A 17,690-nucleotide genomic window follows, 5' to 3' on the forward strand; every position below is an offset into this window, starting at 1 on the left:
ATTTCTGCAAACTGTTAATACATATTGCAATCAATCAATCAATCACTATAGACACATTGTAAAGGTGATTAAAAAGAAAATACAGTGTGTGGATGGATCTGAGGAAAAAATAATGGCTCAAACAAACCCACAAACAATAATCAATGCTTTGATTTTCTTTGCATAGAATAATTTCCGGGGTGAATAATATGTTGATTGATTGAATAGTTTTTTTCCCCTTTTTTTTTTTTAACAGTTTGCAAATATTTTGCAAGATTATACACAAACACAAAAATCCCTAAGGGCTCCAATTAGTCTCGCGTAGCCAGCCACCCGGAATTAATATGACAAATGTGCCTGTCAACACTACAGCCTGGCTAGACTAGAGAGTAGATATCAATTCGCTTTGCACTGCAATTCCGCCCTAGACCGGATACGGAAACGGCCAGTGTGTGCCTATGTATCTACGCGTGGAAATGACCGGATACAGTAGGCGGTTGCCTAGCCTTGGCTAACAATATGGTCATTAAAAATAAGTTGCAATTTCTCCCTTTTTGGTACGTTGGTAGACTACATATATAAAACGTTCAGATTTAAAATATAAAGTGCTTACCCAATGGCCGCGGATGTTACTATTATGTGCAGCCCACCAGAAGTACCGTATTGTTAAATAAAAAGCGTTGTATCAATTTTCTCATACAGTTATAATGTACCAGAGTGCAATACACCTCCCAACCGATGGGGTCGCGTAGTTGAAAGCTACGGGGAAAATGGCCACAGATCCGATTCAAATGCATTTTATTGAACAATGTGGAATATACGCGTACTTTTGAGAGGCCGTACGTATTTATAACATCTTTGGCCAAGTGGTAAGCACTTTACATTTGAAATCCGAACGTTTATGTACATGTACGACCAAAAAGGAAGAAAGTGCAAACGCAATTTTGAAGATCAACAAAGACTAGTGTCAGCTAGCTCAAAATGATGTCAAAACACATTGCATGCAGACACTTTCGTAAAATAGTGCATAATTCCACTGAGAATAAAAGTTATGGGCAGCCTGGTGCTTATTTTTGCTGCGAAAAAGATTGGCCAGTCACGTGACATCTGATCAAAGCAGATCAAAGCGATTGGATTGATGAGAGGGCATTCTATAACATTGAAAATATCATTATCAACGGATACAATACATGATAACAACATACTGACTCGGCTGGTGACATTGTTCAAACAACAGTATGGGCATTCTATAATGAAAATACCCTTATCACCGGTCACAATAGCTGATAATGACATACTGAAATCGTGAGTATGTGGAAAATGTCCATACTGGGCCCATTGTATGGTCCTAATATCATTATCAACGGATACAATACATGATAACAACATACTGACTCGGCTGGTGACATTGTTCAAACAACAGTATGGGCATTCTATAATGAAAATACCCTTATCACCCATCACAATAGCTGATAATGACATACTGAAACCGTGAGTATGTGGAAGATGTCCATACTGGGCCCATTGTATGGTCCTAATATCATTATCAACGGATACAATACATGATAACAACATACTGACTCGGCTGGTGACATTGTTCAAACAACAGTATGGGCATTCTATAATGAAAATACCCTTATCACCCGTCACAATAGCTGATAATGACATACTGAAACCGTGAGTATGTGGAAAATGTCCATACTGGGCCCATTGTATGGTCCTAATATCATTATCAACGGATACAATACATGATAACAACATACTGACTCGGCTGGTGACATTGTTCAAACAACAGTATGGGCATTCTATAATGAAAATACCCTTATCACCCGTCACAATAGCTGATAATGACATACTGAAACCGTGAGTATGTGGAAAATGTCCATACTGGGCCCATTGTATGGTCCTAATATCATTATCAACGGATACAATACATGATAACAACATACTGACTCGGCTGGTGACATTGTTCAAACAACAGTATGGGCATTCTATAATGAAAATACCCTTATCACCCGTCACAATAGCTGATAATGACATACTGAAACCGTGAGTATGTGGAAAATGTCCATACTGGGCCCATTGTATGGTCCTAATATCATTATCAACGGATACAATACATGATAACAACATACTGACTCGGCTGGTGACATTGTTCAAACAACAGTATGGGCATTCGATAATGAAAATACCCTTATCACCCGTGTTACGCACCTTCGTCTAGGGTGAAGGAACATAACATAATTCAAGAGGAGACAGGGTTGAAAAAAGAACTTAGTTTATTGTTGTAGCTCTTTTTCCGTTTAGCAGAGACAAAGTTTACATTTCTTGTTCTTTGGTTCACATTTTCACAACTGTATAGTATTGGCTTCAAGGTGCAGGTTCTATTCTAAGGAAAACGGCTCTAACTGGAAATCAAAAGTTTACCCCTAACTTAGGCCCTAACCGAGAGTTAAACAAAAATACACTTCTAAATCCCTAACTAACCTAACTAACCAAAATTACAATAAATCAGGGAAAAGAAAACTACCTGGCACCCCTACATGGTGGAGTAGGAACCGGGCTTTACATACAGATAAATAGCAATTTACAGACTGAATAGTAACAATTATTAGATATATATATATAGGAGTGAAGATATATATATATTAAATAACGAAATAACTGGGCAACAAAACCAAACAAAAATAGATCTAAGGCAACTTACGGCAGAACTGAACGAATGAATAAAGAACAAACTAAACAAAACAAAAGGCAGGCGAACGAGCGAAGGACAGAGGGATCGAGTCTCTGCTGCTAGATATGCTGTCGTCCTCCGATGCAGTCCAAGTTCAACTGAGCTTTTATAGAGCGACAGGAAGAGTGCTCAGCCAACAGGAAACTGGTGTTGTCGGGGAGAGCGAATAAGGACGGGAGGGGCAGGTCCAGTCAGGGACCTGTCACTCACAGCCATGTCTGTATTCATCCATATGAGATCTGTAGCCAACAGTCTCATCGTCTCATTCATTATTAGGGAACAAAAGAAACACAGCTTATAATATGCCTTATATAATACAATATATAATAGATTTCCAACTTATAATTATTATCCCAGTTTAATAGTCACCATAAATAATAATTATACTTAAACAAATATAATCAAATCACAACAGGACCGTGGTCCGTAACACCCCCCCCACAAAACAGAACTTCCTCCCCCAAAAGAAGAAGTTGAGTTACTCTGGGGAGTAAACACGAGAAAGAGCATCTGCCAAGACATTATCAGCACCTTTCTTGTGACAAATTTGTAAATTGAAGTCCTGTACCAGTAATGACCATCGCATAAGCCGTTGATTCGAATTTCTCATTTGTTTCAAAAAGACCAAAGGATTATGGTCAGTGTAGACCGTTACAGGTAAAGAGCTGGATCCCACATAAACTTCAAAAAATTGTACAGCAAGGAGCAACGCAAGGGTCTCCTTTTCTATGGTGCTGTAGTTGTTTTGAGCCGGATTAAATTTCTTGGAGTAATAGCAAACGGGATGGTCAGTACCTGATTCATCTTCTTGTAATAGAATTGCTCCACCCCCACTGCCGCTTGCGTCCACCTCCAGCTTGAAGGGTTGATGGAAGTCCGGGGCAGCCAGGACAGGAGTGCTACACAGGAGGGCTTTGCAAGAATCAAAAGCATGCTGACATGCAGATGACCAGACATAAGGCTTTTTCACAGAAGTCAAACTGGTTAGAGGAGCAACTACATCCGCAAAATTTTTGCAGAACGCACGATAGTAGCTGGACATACCGAGAAAACGACGGAGACTACGACGAGACGTAGGCACAGGGTAATCAATAATAGCCTTGACCTTGGCGTCAAGGGCACGAACTTTACCTTGACCCACTTCCCTCCCCAGGTACGTCACAGTGGCCCTACCGAAATCACATTTTGACAGATTAATGGTTAAATTGGCCGCCGCCAACCGTTCGAAGATCAACCCGAGTGTGTGCATGTGATCAGACCACGTATCATTGTACGCTACCAAGTCATCAAGATAAGACTCAACATTAGCCACGCCCGCTAGCACAACGCGCATCATACGTTGAAACGTAGCGGGTGCATTCCGAAGTCCGAATGGCATAACAGTATACTGATAGAGGCCATCGGGTGTCACAAACGCAGAGATATCCGACGCACGAGCAGTTAAAGGGACCTGCCAGTAACCTTTAAGCAAATCGAGTTTTGTAACGAATTTAGCAGCACCAACGCGATCGACACAGTCCAACATTAACGGCAATGGAAACGAGTCCGGAGTAGTGACATTATTCACCTTTCTAAAATCAGTACAAAAGCGTTGACTGCCATCAGCCTTTGGCACGAGTATACATGGTGAACTCCACGCGCTACAACTAGGAACAGCAAGACCATGTTCCAACAGATAGTCCACCTCCTTTTTAATCAACGCACGCTTAGTGGGATTAACCCTGTAAGCGTGCTGCTTAATAGGAGGACTATCACCTACCTCCACATCGTGGGACAGAATAGTAGTGCACGTAGGCGTGTCTGAAAACAAAGCCAAATTATTTTCAATCAAGTTCACCATGTCCGCTCGAGCCACAGGATCCAAGTGCTGCAAATTATAAGACAGATTTTTCAGAAACTCAGAATTTTGCAGGGTGGAGCCACCAGAGCCCCTAGACTGCAGGCCATCACTCTCTGGGGAATAAAGAGAAGGCACCACGGGAACACACGAAGCTACAGGGACTAGCGCGGCTGGAGGCGCATCCCTGTCAGAACGAGTCACATAAGGTTTAAGCATGTTAACATGACACACACGGGTTTTTCTCCGACGGTCTGGCGTACTGACCACATAATCAGTGTCACTCAGTTTTTTCTCAATGACGTAGGGCCCACTGAACTTAGCCTGGAGGGAGGAAGTAAGCAAAGGGAGTAAAATTAACACCCTGTCACCCACTTGAAAGTCACGTTTAACCGCCTTACGGTCGAAGCGTTTTTTCATCCTCCCCTGTGTCTCCGACAGTGCGCTACGCGCAAAATCACAGGCCTTGTGCAGGCGTTCCCTGAAATTAGACACATAGTCCAATACATTTGAGGCTGGGGCAGTAGATTTGGACAGTAGGCGATCACGGAAAACACGGAGAGGCCCGCGCACGCTGTGCCCGAACACAAGCTCAGAGGGGCTAAAACCAAGTGATTCTTGAACACTTTCCCTTACTGCTAAAAGCAGAAAAGGCAAGCCTTCATCCCACGTTTTGCCCGTCTCAGTACAGTACTTTTTCATCATTGACTTGAGCGTCTGATGGAAACGCTCTAGGGCGCCCTGACTCTCAGGATGATATGCACTGGACTGTCTGTGTTTGATGGACAAAGTCTTCATAACCTGAGCAAAAAGCTTCGAAACAAAATTAGTACCCTGGTCCGACTGTAGGGAAACCGGTAAACCGAAAATGGAGAAAAAGTTAATTAATGCCTTAATTACTTCTTTGGCCTTTAATGTACGCAGCGGAATCGCCTCAGGGAAGCGAGTGGCAGCGCACATTAAAGTGAGCAAGTATTGATAACCCGACTTCGTTTTGGGAAGTGGGCCAACGCAATCAATGATAATGTGTTCAAATGGTTCTCCCATAACCGGAATAGGCACTAACGGAGCGGGAGGAATAGTTTGGTTCGGTTTGCCCATGATTTGGCAAACATGACACGAACGGCAGAATTTAGCCACATCAGATTTCAATCCTGGCCAATAAAAATAGCGCAGGATGCGAGAGTACATTTTGCGTATGCCTAAATGACCAGCCAAATTGTCATGAGCGAGACTCAACACTTGAGAACGAAAAGGTTGCGGAACAACAACCTGCTGCACCGAATTCCACCCGAGATTGCCGACGGTAGGTGGAAACCAAGTGCGCGTCAAAATGCCATCCACAACACTGTACACACCCGGCGCGTCCTGCACTCGAGCGCCCTCCCAGAAAACAGTGAGAGATGGATCATTTTGCTGCGCCGAAACGAAAGCCTCTTTATCAACATCAAACACAAAATCAGTCGAAACATGCAGTACACCATCATCCTTCTGTCTAGGCTTTGCGGCAGAACGAATCACTGGTTGATCAAAGCACATGAATGTGTCACTCAAGACAGACTCATCACGGCCCCTCCTCGCTTGCGCCCGGGTCACAGCGCACGCAGGGAACAAAACCGTGTCACCAATACTCACCGACTGATCCAAACAGACCACAGGATTGTCGACAATCTCCGGCGTGGGAAACACCTTTCCACCCGCCAGATCATTGCCGAGAATCAGCGCCACACCACCAACTGGTAAACACTCGCGGGTACCCACCTGCACAAGACCAGAAACCAGAGGTGAACACAAAAACACATTATGCAACGGAGCGCGCGACGAATTCATTTCTACTCCTAACACGAGAGCATCAGAACCACAGAAAGACTTCTCTGAAAAAGGCAATACATCACGCAAGATGAGAGATTGTGAGGCTCCAGTGTCGCGCAGGATCATGATTGGCACTTTATCGTCATCCTGGCCCGACAGAGAGACAAACCCTTTTAGCAAGAATGGACCAAACTGCTCCACCGTTTCCCTCGAAACAGCCTCAGCTGTGACAGGGGAGAGCGGCGGATAAAAAGTTTGAACAAACCCCACTGGTTTTGGTCTTTTTGGATTCTGATTCTCCTTGCGCTGCAGAGCAGGGCACAAAGAAATGAGGTGACCCTTCTCATGGCAATAGAAACACTCACGAGTCTCCGAGGAGACCGCATTAGCATCCGAACTAGGTGGGTTTTTGGAAAACGATTTTTTTCCCGATCTGCCCCCCGCAGGGTCACGGCGGGCAGAGGGAGACGAAAACACAGATCGATGTGTCAAAACAAACTCGTCGGCGCATACCGCCGCTTTATCCAAACTGTCCACTTTCTGCTCGTTTAAGTAGACAACAATGCGCTCATTTAAGCAGGATTTAAATTCCTCCAACAAAATCAATTCACGGATCTGGTGAGCAGTCACAGCTTTAGTAGCCGTGCACCATTTGTCAAACAACACAGATTTCTCTCTGGCAAATTCTACATAGGTTTGATCGGCAGTTTTCTCACATGAAGAACGAAAGCGCTGTCTATACGCCTCGGGTACGAGGGCATAGCTGCGTAATATGGTCTTTTTAACCACTTCATAATCCAAACTCTGATCGATAGATAAAGCCGCACACACATCCCGCGCCTTTCCCACAAGTTTGCATTGCAATAACAGACTCCACATGTTTTTAGGCCAATTCACAGTGGTAGCAATGCGCTCAAATGCATCAAAATACGAATCTACCTCCGCTTCTCTGAAGGGAGGGACAAGGGAAATATGCTTACTGATATCGAAGGTCGGTGTCGCACCATGGGTGGTCGTAGACGTTCCAACAGCTCCTGCCGACTGCAGTGAGCTGTGCTGGGGGAGCGGTTCCCTCTCGAGCTCCGCCGCCCTGATCCGTAATTGAAGCGCCTCTACCTCCATAGCCTTCACATCAAGATCCAGCCTTCTCAACCGGATAGTGAGCTCGAGACCCCGTGTGTCGAGGACTCCCCCAGCAGCGGCGTTAGTATCCGTTGGACTCTGGGAAGCGGAGGCATCCCCTCCATCTTCCAGGTCAGATAATGCCGGGGCGTGCGAGGCCGCACCCCCGCTAGACTGCACAGATGTACTAACATGCTGCTGTTGGCTCTCCATGAGCCCTTTCTCGGTGAGTTTTCCCTCAACACACCGTTTCAACCCGGCTTTATTAAGACCGGTTGGAACCTGGATATTAAAGGCTTTGGCAACCAGGTTCAATTCCACTTTCGTAAAGTTATCTAAATTTCGGAGAGTGGGAGAAGCAGGAGGTGTGTGTGTGTCCTCCTCTATTTCATCAGACAAAATACTACTTGTTCCTATTTGACCAGAAGACATTTAAATCTAACCCCTACACTAGCAAACTGCCAAACCACAGAGAGACAAAAAAAAAAAAAAACTAATGTTTGACTACTCACCAGACCGGGAATGAACAAGAGAAAACGAACGAACAACACTTCCACTCGCGCCGCCTTTTAACAAAAAACAACGAAACGAACGAAGGCCAAACTAGGCCGCAAAAATAATTTAAATACTCAAAAGTATCCAAAAAATGATCAGAATCCAAAGAAGCCAAATTACAATAATACTTACAAACAAACCTAATTACGAGGGGTAACCTTGAGAGCGAAAAAAGAGAACCTCCAAATTATTTTTGGGCAAAATTTGGAGTTCACTTTTTTTTAATTTTTTTTATTAACTTTCCGAATTAATATCAAACAATGGTCCTATCTACTTTTACGAGCCCCCAATCATGTTACGCACCTTCGTCTAGGGTGAAGGAACATAACATAATTCAAGAGGAGACAGGGTTGAAAAAAGAACTTAGTTTATTGTTGTAGCTCTTTTTCCGTTTAGCAGAGACAAAGTTTACATTTCTTGTTCTTTGGTTCACATTTTCACAACTGTATAGTATTGGCTTCAAGGTGCAGGTTCTATTCTAAGGAAAACGGCTCTAACTGGAAATCAAAAGTTTACCCCTAACTTAGGCCCTAACCGAGAGTTAAACAAAAATACACTTCTAAATCCCTAACTAACCTAACTAACCAAAATTACAATAAATCAGGGAAAAGAAAACTACCTGGCACCCCTACATGGTGGAGTAGGAACCGGGCTTTACATACAGATAAATAGCAATTTACAGACTGAATAGTAACAATTATTAGATATATATATATAGGAGTGAAGATATATATATATTAAATAACGAAATAACTGGGCAACAAAACCAAACAAAAATAGATCTAAGGCAACTTACGGCAGAACTGAACGAATGAATAAAGAACAAACTAAACAAAACAAAAGGCAGGCGAACGAGCGAAGGACAGAGGGATCGAGTCTCTGCTGCTAGATATGCTGTCGTCCTCCGATGCAGTCCAAGTTCAACTGAGCTTTTATAGAGCGACAGGAAGAGTGCTCAGCCAACAGGAAACTGGTGTTGTCGGGGAGAGCGAATAAGGACGGGAGGGGCAGGTCCAGTCAGGGACCTGTCACTCACAGCCATGTCTGTATTCATCCATATGAGATCTGTAGCCAACAGTCTCATCGTCTCATTCATTATTAGGGAACAAAAGAAACACAGCTTATAATATGCCTTATATAATACAATATATAATAGATTTCCAACTTATAATTATTATCCCAGTTTAATAGTCACCATAAATAATAATTATACTTAAACAAATATAATCAAATCACAACAGGACCGTGGTCCGTAACAACCCGTCACAATAGCTGATAATGACATACTGAAACCGTGAGTATGTGGAAAATGTCCATACTGGGCCCATTGTATGGTCCTAATATCATTATCAACGGATACAATACATGATAACAACATACTGACTCGGCTGGTGACATTGTTCAAACAACAGTATGGGCATTCTATAATGAAAATACCCTTATCACCCGTCACAATAGCTGATAATGACATACTGAAACCGTGAGTATGTGGAAAATGTCCATACTGGGCCCATTGTATGGTCCTAATATCATTATCAACGGATACAATACATGATAACAACATACTGACTCGGCTGGTGACATTGTTCAAACAACAGTATGGGCATTCTATAATGAAAATACCCTTATCACCCGTCACAATAGCTGATAATGACATACTGAAACCGTGAGTATGTGGAAAATGTCCATACTGGGCCCATTGTATGGTCCTAATATCATTATCAACGGATACAATACATGATAACAACATACTGACTCGGCTGGTGACATTGTTCAAACAACAGTATGGGCATTCTATAATGAAAATACCCTTATCACCCGTCACAATAGCTGATAATGACATACTGAAACCGTGAGTATGTGGAAAATGTCCATACTGGGCCCATTGTATGGTCCTAATAACGGTTGATAACGCCTATTATATGCACTGATAACAGTCGAATGGGGTGCACCGGGACAAGATTGGTGTACTGAATGGTCTAATTCAGGAGTTTGAAGCCAGATATGAATCCCTCAAGGCATGTGACCAATTTCTATTTTTTGATCCTTCAACTTGGCCTCAGCAAATGAAAGACCTCCAGTTTTGGCAACACAACACTCAGTAGCATCCTCCAGAATTATGAGGCCAGCATGTCTGTTGACAAAGACTCCACTCTAAGAGAATGGATGTGTTTAAACAAACAATCCAGAGACTCCAACATTCAGAAAGTCCTTGTGTTGTCCCTTACATTGCCCTTGAGCAGTGCTGCATGTGAGAGAGGATTTTCACACCTCAACATAATAAAAAACAAGTACAGATCCAGCCTGTCAGAGAGCAGTGATGATGATGATGTCCAGCTTGTAGCATAAATGTTTAGGTTGTCGCTTTAAGCAAACTGAGCTCAAAGAGCACTCAGTTGTTTCAGTGTTTACATAATATTCAGTGCTCAAAGAGCACTCAGTTGATTCAGTGTTTACAGAATATTCAGTGATCAAAGAGCACTCAGTTGATTTCAGTGTGTTTAAAGAACAGACTTTCATGCTTAAAGAGAAGAGCAGTAATTTGATTTTTCACTTGTTTCTTTTGTTTTGCATCCAACACCCTCACACTATATTTGCACACATCCACTCACCTATACACTACTGATTCTACAGACTAACACACACCATAATTTGTTAATTCATCTTTATTTATGAATAAATATCGTTTTGCTTTAAGTGACAACGGAGTCAGACGGGTGTCTATAATAGTCATTAGGTAAATTTGGAAACGTGGGAAATGATTTCTGAACAAAACTACAGACCTGTAAGTATCTAAAAAAAAATCTGTTTGGGAAGTGTATATTCGTCTGAGAGTTGCTGGAAGGATGCAAAAATCTTCTCCATATAAGTCCTTAAAAGTATAAATACCAAGACCTTTCCAGGTTGAAAAGGCACCGTCTATCAAAGAGGTTTGAAAAATATGGTTAGCTGCTATTGGGGCATTGATAGAGAATGAGTGCAATCCAATGGCATCTAAATTGGATCCAGTTTTTTTAACAATAATATTTTTAGTGTATAGAGCGGTTGAAGAGAGAATGGGAGAGTATGTTAAAGCCTTTAGTGACACTGGACCAGCCAAGTTTGCCTCCATGGCCAACCACGTTGGAGGGGGTTCCGCTACTTCATATAAAATCCAATATCGGAAGATCCTAATATTGGAAGCCCAGTAGTAGAACCTAAAGTTAGGCAGAGCCATTCCGCCAAGAGATTTGGGCCTCTGTAGGTACTGCTTACGCAACCTCTGCACCTTCTTGTTCCAAATAAATTCAGAGATCATACTATCTAATTTACTAAAGAAGGTCAGGGGGAGAAAGAGAGGGATACATTGGAACACATGGAGGGAATCGAGGGAGAATGTTCATCTTAACGATTGATTGATTGTTGATTTTACTATTTGAAGATCTGGATCCGAATCCACGGATCCAGCCCGGGTTTTCTTCCTAATAAAATGGACAAATCAACAGGAAGTTAACCTTTTTATGAAAAAATAAAACCACATGAGTTTTGGTGATGCTCTATATTGTCTGAATCAACTTTGTTTGTGTTTGTTTACGTACTAAAAGAGTGACTTTGAGAGCTGTTTTAGCGTACAATGTAAGTCAATGAGGAGCATATTTTTAATTTCTAATCAATTTCTAATCACTGGAGCAATTATTTTTTATTTTACGACATCCACATTTGGAGTTACATCATGGCAAGGTAACTACACAACCCAAACCTCAAAAAAGTGGTCTTACCCTTTAACTCTTGCAACCAGGGATAAGTTGAGCAAAGACCAACGGTCAAAAATGTCTTTGACTCTTTTCATTAAGGTAGCAACGTTAGTTTTATATAGATCGTCATACTCACGTGAGACATAAACTCCAAGGTATGTAAACCGGGTAATTCCTGGTAGCTCTATTAATAGGAAATAATTCACTCTTAAATGTTTTGTTTTGTGGCTTTCGCCTTTATTTTTTTAAATATTTTTTATGGAGGGACAGACAGTAGGCTGACAGGAAATGGGGAGAGAGATGGGGGGAAGACATGCAGTAAAGGCCGTCGGGATCGGGAGTCGAACCCGCGGCACACTGCCAGACTGGTGGACCATTGAGCCATGGCCCAGGAAATAATTCACTCTTGTTCAAGTTCAATTTGTATCCAGATATTCTACCAAATGATTCAAGAGTAGTAAGCGCAGCAGGGACGGAAGTAGACAAGTTAGAGACATACAGGAGGAGATCATCTGTGTAGAGAGAAACCTTCAACTCCGACCTATACCTAAATGTACCGGTGATATGTGGATTGCACTAAGTGCAATCGAAAGTGGTTCAATATGGCAATTGCAAATAACAGTGGGCTCAATGGGCAGCCTTGTCTAGTCGAGCAATGTAGACGAAAGTAATCAGATTGAACATTGTTTGTTTGAACCGAGGCTAACGGAGAGGAGTACAGTAATTTGACCCAGGAGATAAAACGTTCCATGTCGGCACCTCTAATGGCATCCTCCCACCGACCAGACTATCTAAGCTGCATGCTACACGCTCCTGTGTAGTGATGCCCTTAGATGTTCTCGTCGGCGCCCCACATGTCATTCGTGCCCCTGACTATCTCAGCTGCACGCTACACACTTGCGTGTAGTGATGACCTTAGATGTTCATGCCGGCACCTCTAATGGCATCCTCCCAACGACCAGACCATCTAAAGCTGCATGCTACATGCTCGCGTGTAGTGATGCCCTTAGATGATCTTGCCGGCACCCCACATGTCATTCGTGCCCCTGAATATCTAAGCCACTCGGTCGGCAGCCAATTACATATAATTTGTGTGGTCCTTGACATGAAATAGTTTGAGAACAACAGACATAGAAACATAGGTTTTTCAGAAAACCGTCATGATTTAGAAGCCATTTCTTTAGAATTAGCCTCAGGAAAGGTTTTCAATTGCCGGCTCTGAGAAAAAGTTTTACAAGACCTGGGGCCCATTTATGGCATTCTACCACAACACACAAACTGCATAGTGTGCCGTGCCTATGCCTCGGCCAACGCCAAACCACAACAGAAACAAAATCTGCTCTATGAAAAATCTGCTTTTTTATTTTATTATATTTTTATTTTTTGTAATTATGTATGCATGTATTTTGTGTATGTGTGTATATATATATATATTTATTTATTTTATTTCCTCCAGACTGTTCCGACTATCCTTGGGATTGTGGGTGGGGGGAGGGTGGGATAGGGGATTGAGTTTTATTTTTATATTTTACATGTCTGTCTAATACTTGCCCCTGGGCTACTGTCGAAAAACCTGAATAAAAAGATTTTGAAAAGAAAGAATTAGCCTCAGGAAATAGTAACAACGGCAACCCCTGTTGTGATCCTCAAATTAACCCAGTTTCATTTCTTCAATTCACTCATCATTCATATCAGTCCTAATGTGGGCCAGAGTAGTGTCTAACAGTGGTCTAAAGGAACTACGTACATTTACTAAGGTACAATTTTTTTGTATTTTTGAGTATTTCAGTTCAGTACTTTGACTTCTACTCCACAATCTCAGAGGCAAATATTGTACCTTTACTTCACTACAATTATTTGAAAAATGTAGTTACTAGTTATTTTGTAGATTTTTATTATTACAAAACATACATTAACCACTTCAGCCCTATAGGCCTAAATATTTTGGCCATTTGAAAAGCTCACAATATGCGTGGCATTGTGAGCTTTTCAAAAGATTGTAATACATTTTATACGTTTGAATAATGAATTTTGCATAATGAGTGCATTTTGATACCTATACTTTTCTGCTTTTACTCAAGTCAATTTTGAGTTCCAGACATTCTACGTTGTAGTATTGATACTTCTACTTAAGTAAACAATGTGAATAAGTCTAATACAGTGGTTCTCATCCTGTCGGCTATGGCTGTATTGCAAATGGTCCACCGAATAATGGGCAAAACACAATGTAAGAAATAAATCACACCCGTGTGAACTGTGAAGTGAGGGGCGCTCTTATCATCCTACATCGTCTCATTCCGGCCAATCACAATTTGCATCCTCACTTTTTTCTTTGCTCAGCCAATCAAATCATCGCTATGATTCACACAAACACATGAAGCTGGGCATAGGAGGGGCCCCTATAAAAAAAAAGGTCCTTCACACCCATGTGATTTCTTATCATTATACATCATCATACATCATGTCATGAACAACTGAAGTTATGTGATTGGTTAATAGCCGATTTGCTCGTCTACATATGATGTACATTTTCCCTTGTCAATGGCATTAAATGTTTGTGTTGCCACAAATTTACGTCAGATTTGTCAGACATATGACCTAATTTCTCCTTTCATTGTCAATGGCAAATATGAGACGTGTGGGGACAAAAGCTGTAGGCCTATATCTAAAAAAACGATAAAAAATACACTGCCGCTGTGTTAGGTGCTTTCACGATTTCAAGTGATCCCTGAACCAGAAATGGTTAGAAACTATTTGTCTAATATAGAATTCAGCCTGAAATCTTCCCCACTGATTTTGTCAGAAGCTTTACCATCAATCTTGGCAATGTGCTAGTTAGATAGATCGGTTAGATCCATGTACCCTGCAAGCAGCTGAATAAGAAACAACTGAGCTTTCCGCCAAAATAGGACATCATGGAGATCAGACATCCATCCATCTAGCGCCAAGAATACACATTTATGTTCTTTATGTTTTATGGCGGATCACAAACAACCTTGCTAGGTGCAAGACTCTATTCCATGCACATGCAAGAAAAGAAAAGGAGGCCGAACAAACACTACACGTACAGTATGTGTAGTGTTCAAGTCATAAAGATAGTTGTTAGTTGTACAACTGGATATTATCATATCCAGCATGGTAAAGCAGTGCTAGACACTGATCACTGATGCATGCCCTACAGAAGTTCCCGGATGGGTGCTACACCAGAACGCTACGTGTGGTACTGAACAAAGAGGGGAGGGGGGGGGGGGGGGCGTATAAAGTGTTAAGGCCTATAGTCCTTCAGAGTCCAGTTGTGGGGTTAAGAGGTGACCACCGAAAAGACCCATGGTCACTGCTCACACAACACATCTCTCTGTTTCTACTAACCACCGTTTCTGTGGTCACCTCTTCACCGAAAACTGGACTATGAATAGGCCTTTAGTGTATCAGAGAAGATGGCAATCAGGAGAGCGAGACTAGCTGCCGGTCACTGGCATCGACGGGAGGAACTGCCTGCCATAAAGCTTGTACTGTTGGAACCACCACACGGGCATCGATCAAGATAATGTGTTACCTACCTACATGGATGTCCCAAAGATCCTGGTGCGGAAAGCACAAATGTCCTAGCCAGATGTATAGAGAATCGAGATGACTGGAAACGCTGCTGGAGGGCTCGTCACCGGACGGGGGCATCACCATGAGTTGGTGCTTGTAGGTCTTTCCCTAGAAAAACAAAAAAATATATTAGTTATGCATTTTTTTATGATCATGTAGATATATGATTACATCATCAATACTGAAGTTTTAACTGTTTGTCTGAATTCATGAAGTAGTACGACATCCACACGAATCCACATGCCATTATTAGACCACCTCTTGTTATATTACAATTATAACAGGATCCGCTCCTTCTTCTGGTCTGCAGGAAGCTCTCAGAAGAATAAACTTCTTCCTCTCTTCATGTGTCCGTTTCTGCCTAAATCCCACCAGCAATGCAGCCAGGTAGGATACACAGGTGCCTGGGGAGCCAGGCCTCCAGCCAGCCCACAGTTGTTGACAGCCATAAGATTTGACACCAGCATAAATGGATGTGTGTAAACGTGGGCGATTAGCCCCGCTGAATACCTGTGAAAACTCGAGAGCAATTGAGAGCACTTGAGTTCTGTTTGACATCGTTTTTCGTCGTACGTGGCGTACGTGTTGAAGAGGTGCGCCAACATGTTACAGATCCACACAGACAGCACACCCCCAATGACACGGGGGATCAAGCCGGCAAAGAAGCCCTTGACGCCTTCTCCCCTGTAGACCGTTAGGACGGAGTCAAACACGCCGCTGTATTTAGTTTCCTTTCCAATAAACTGGACCATGCATCGCAAGAAGATCACACGGAAGGGGTATGTGACGATGATAGCACAGGAGCTAGCGATCGTCTCTTTGATTGTCTCGTTGACCACGTGCCGCAGGGATCCCTCCTCGGCCTCAACGTTAAACTTGTCTGCTTCGTGGCATTGTTTAAGTACGCTGTTGTGTATGATGGTTCCAATGGCGCCTGCGCAGAGACGTGGGGCCAATCCTTTAAACAACCCTGCTTTACCATCAATCTTGGCGATGTGTTTTGCATAAGCAAAATCTCTAGTTAGATAGGAGAATTTTCTGCTAAACAGGTTCCCGCCACCGGCACTGGGTAGAGGGTCATGTCCAACCTGCACCAGGATTCTAACGTATGTGAAAGGGTGGGAGACGATGGCGAACCCGGACCCACGGAGGACTTGGTTAACTGCTATGTCTTCCATTATGAAGAGCAACTGAGGACTACCGATTGGGTCAATAATCTGGATGATTAAGATGGTGATGTTGAAATCACTTCAGGATGTCAGTTCAGAACACTATTATCGATACTGGAATGCAGTCCAGGGATCCAGTTTAAACTGTTGCCATGTGTCTGTGACATCAAGGGCAGCTGTATGTGTTAGCCTTGGCTGAAAATATAGTCTTTGGCAGTGTAGAAGGTGGACACAATACAGTTAATCAGCAAACTCTCATTATGTTGAGGTGTTCTCGTAGTTTTTATACGATTTTGCCGTGACGTATACGTGATGACGCAGACTTTCATATGAGAAGTGCATAGAGGGCATGAGGTAAACACACAGGTGAACATGCATGCTTATATTAAGTTATCTTTTCGGCTCTGGACAGGTTGAGACCGAACAGTCGGACACTGTCCGAGTTATGCCAGGGACAACTTTTGTGAGACAGACTGACACACAGATAGATTATGTGCACACGCGTGTCACGTGCGCGTCTCCCGTATATCCCGAAAACCGTCCAACCAATCAACTTCAAAAGGGCCAGAGGGATCAACCGATATGGCCATATATGGAGATCAAGCCACGCCGTTATTAGACCACCTCTTGTTATTATATTACAATTATAACAAGATCAGCTCCTTTCAGGCTTAATACAACTCTGGAATCTTTCAGAAGAATAAACTGCTTCCTCTCCTCATGTGACCCCCTTTGCCTAAATCCCTCCAGCAATGCAGCCAGGTAGGATACACAGGCACATAGGGAGGCAGGCCTCCAGCCAACCCGCAGTTGTTGACAATCATAAGATTTGATACCAGCGTAAAGGGATGTGTGCAAACGTAGGCAATTAGGCCCACTGTATAATGAGAGCACTTGAAGAGTTCTGTTTGACATTGTTTTTCGACAATGGCGTACTTGTTTATGAGGTGCGCCAGTAGGCTACAGATCCACACAGACAGAACATCCCCAATGCCACGGGGGATCAAGCCGACAAAGAAGCCCTTGACGCCTTCTCCCCTGTAGACCGTTAGGGCGGAGTCAAACACGCCGCTGTATTTAGTTTCATATTACATATTTCATATTACATATGCTTACATATGTAAGCACAGTGCACTGAAGTCCCCCAG

General features: G+C 42.7%; 1 protein-coding gene across 1 annotated transcript; it reads right to left on the minus strand.

The window, feature by feature from the left end:
* Positions 1–15,690: 15,690 nt before the first annotated feature.
* Positions 15,691–16,551, minus strand: LOC306937144 (mitochondrial carrier homolog 2-like; the record flags this gene model as incomplete). The annotated part of the gene is made up of 1 exon (XM_079520810.1): positions 15,691–16,551. The coding sequence occupies one exon, from the start codon at positions 16,549–16,551 to the stop codon at positions 15,691–15,693; it is 861 nt and encodes a 286-aa protein (XP_079376936.1).
* Positions 16,552–17,690: the final 1,139 nt, after the last annotated feature.

This window comes from Electrona antarctica (genome assembly GCF_951216825.1).
Source record: "Electrona antarctica genome assembly, chromosome: 14".
Lineage (NCBI taxonomy): Eukaryota > Metazoa > Chordata > Actinopteri > Myctophiformes > Myctophidae > Electrona > Electrona antarctica.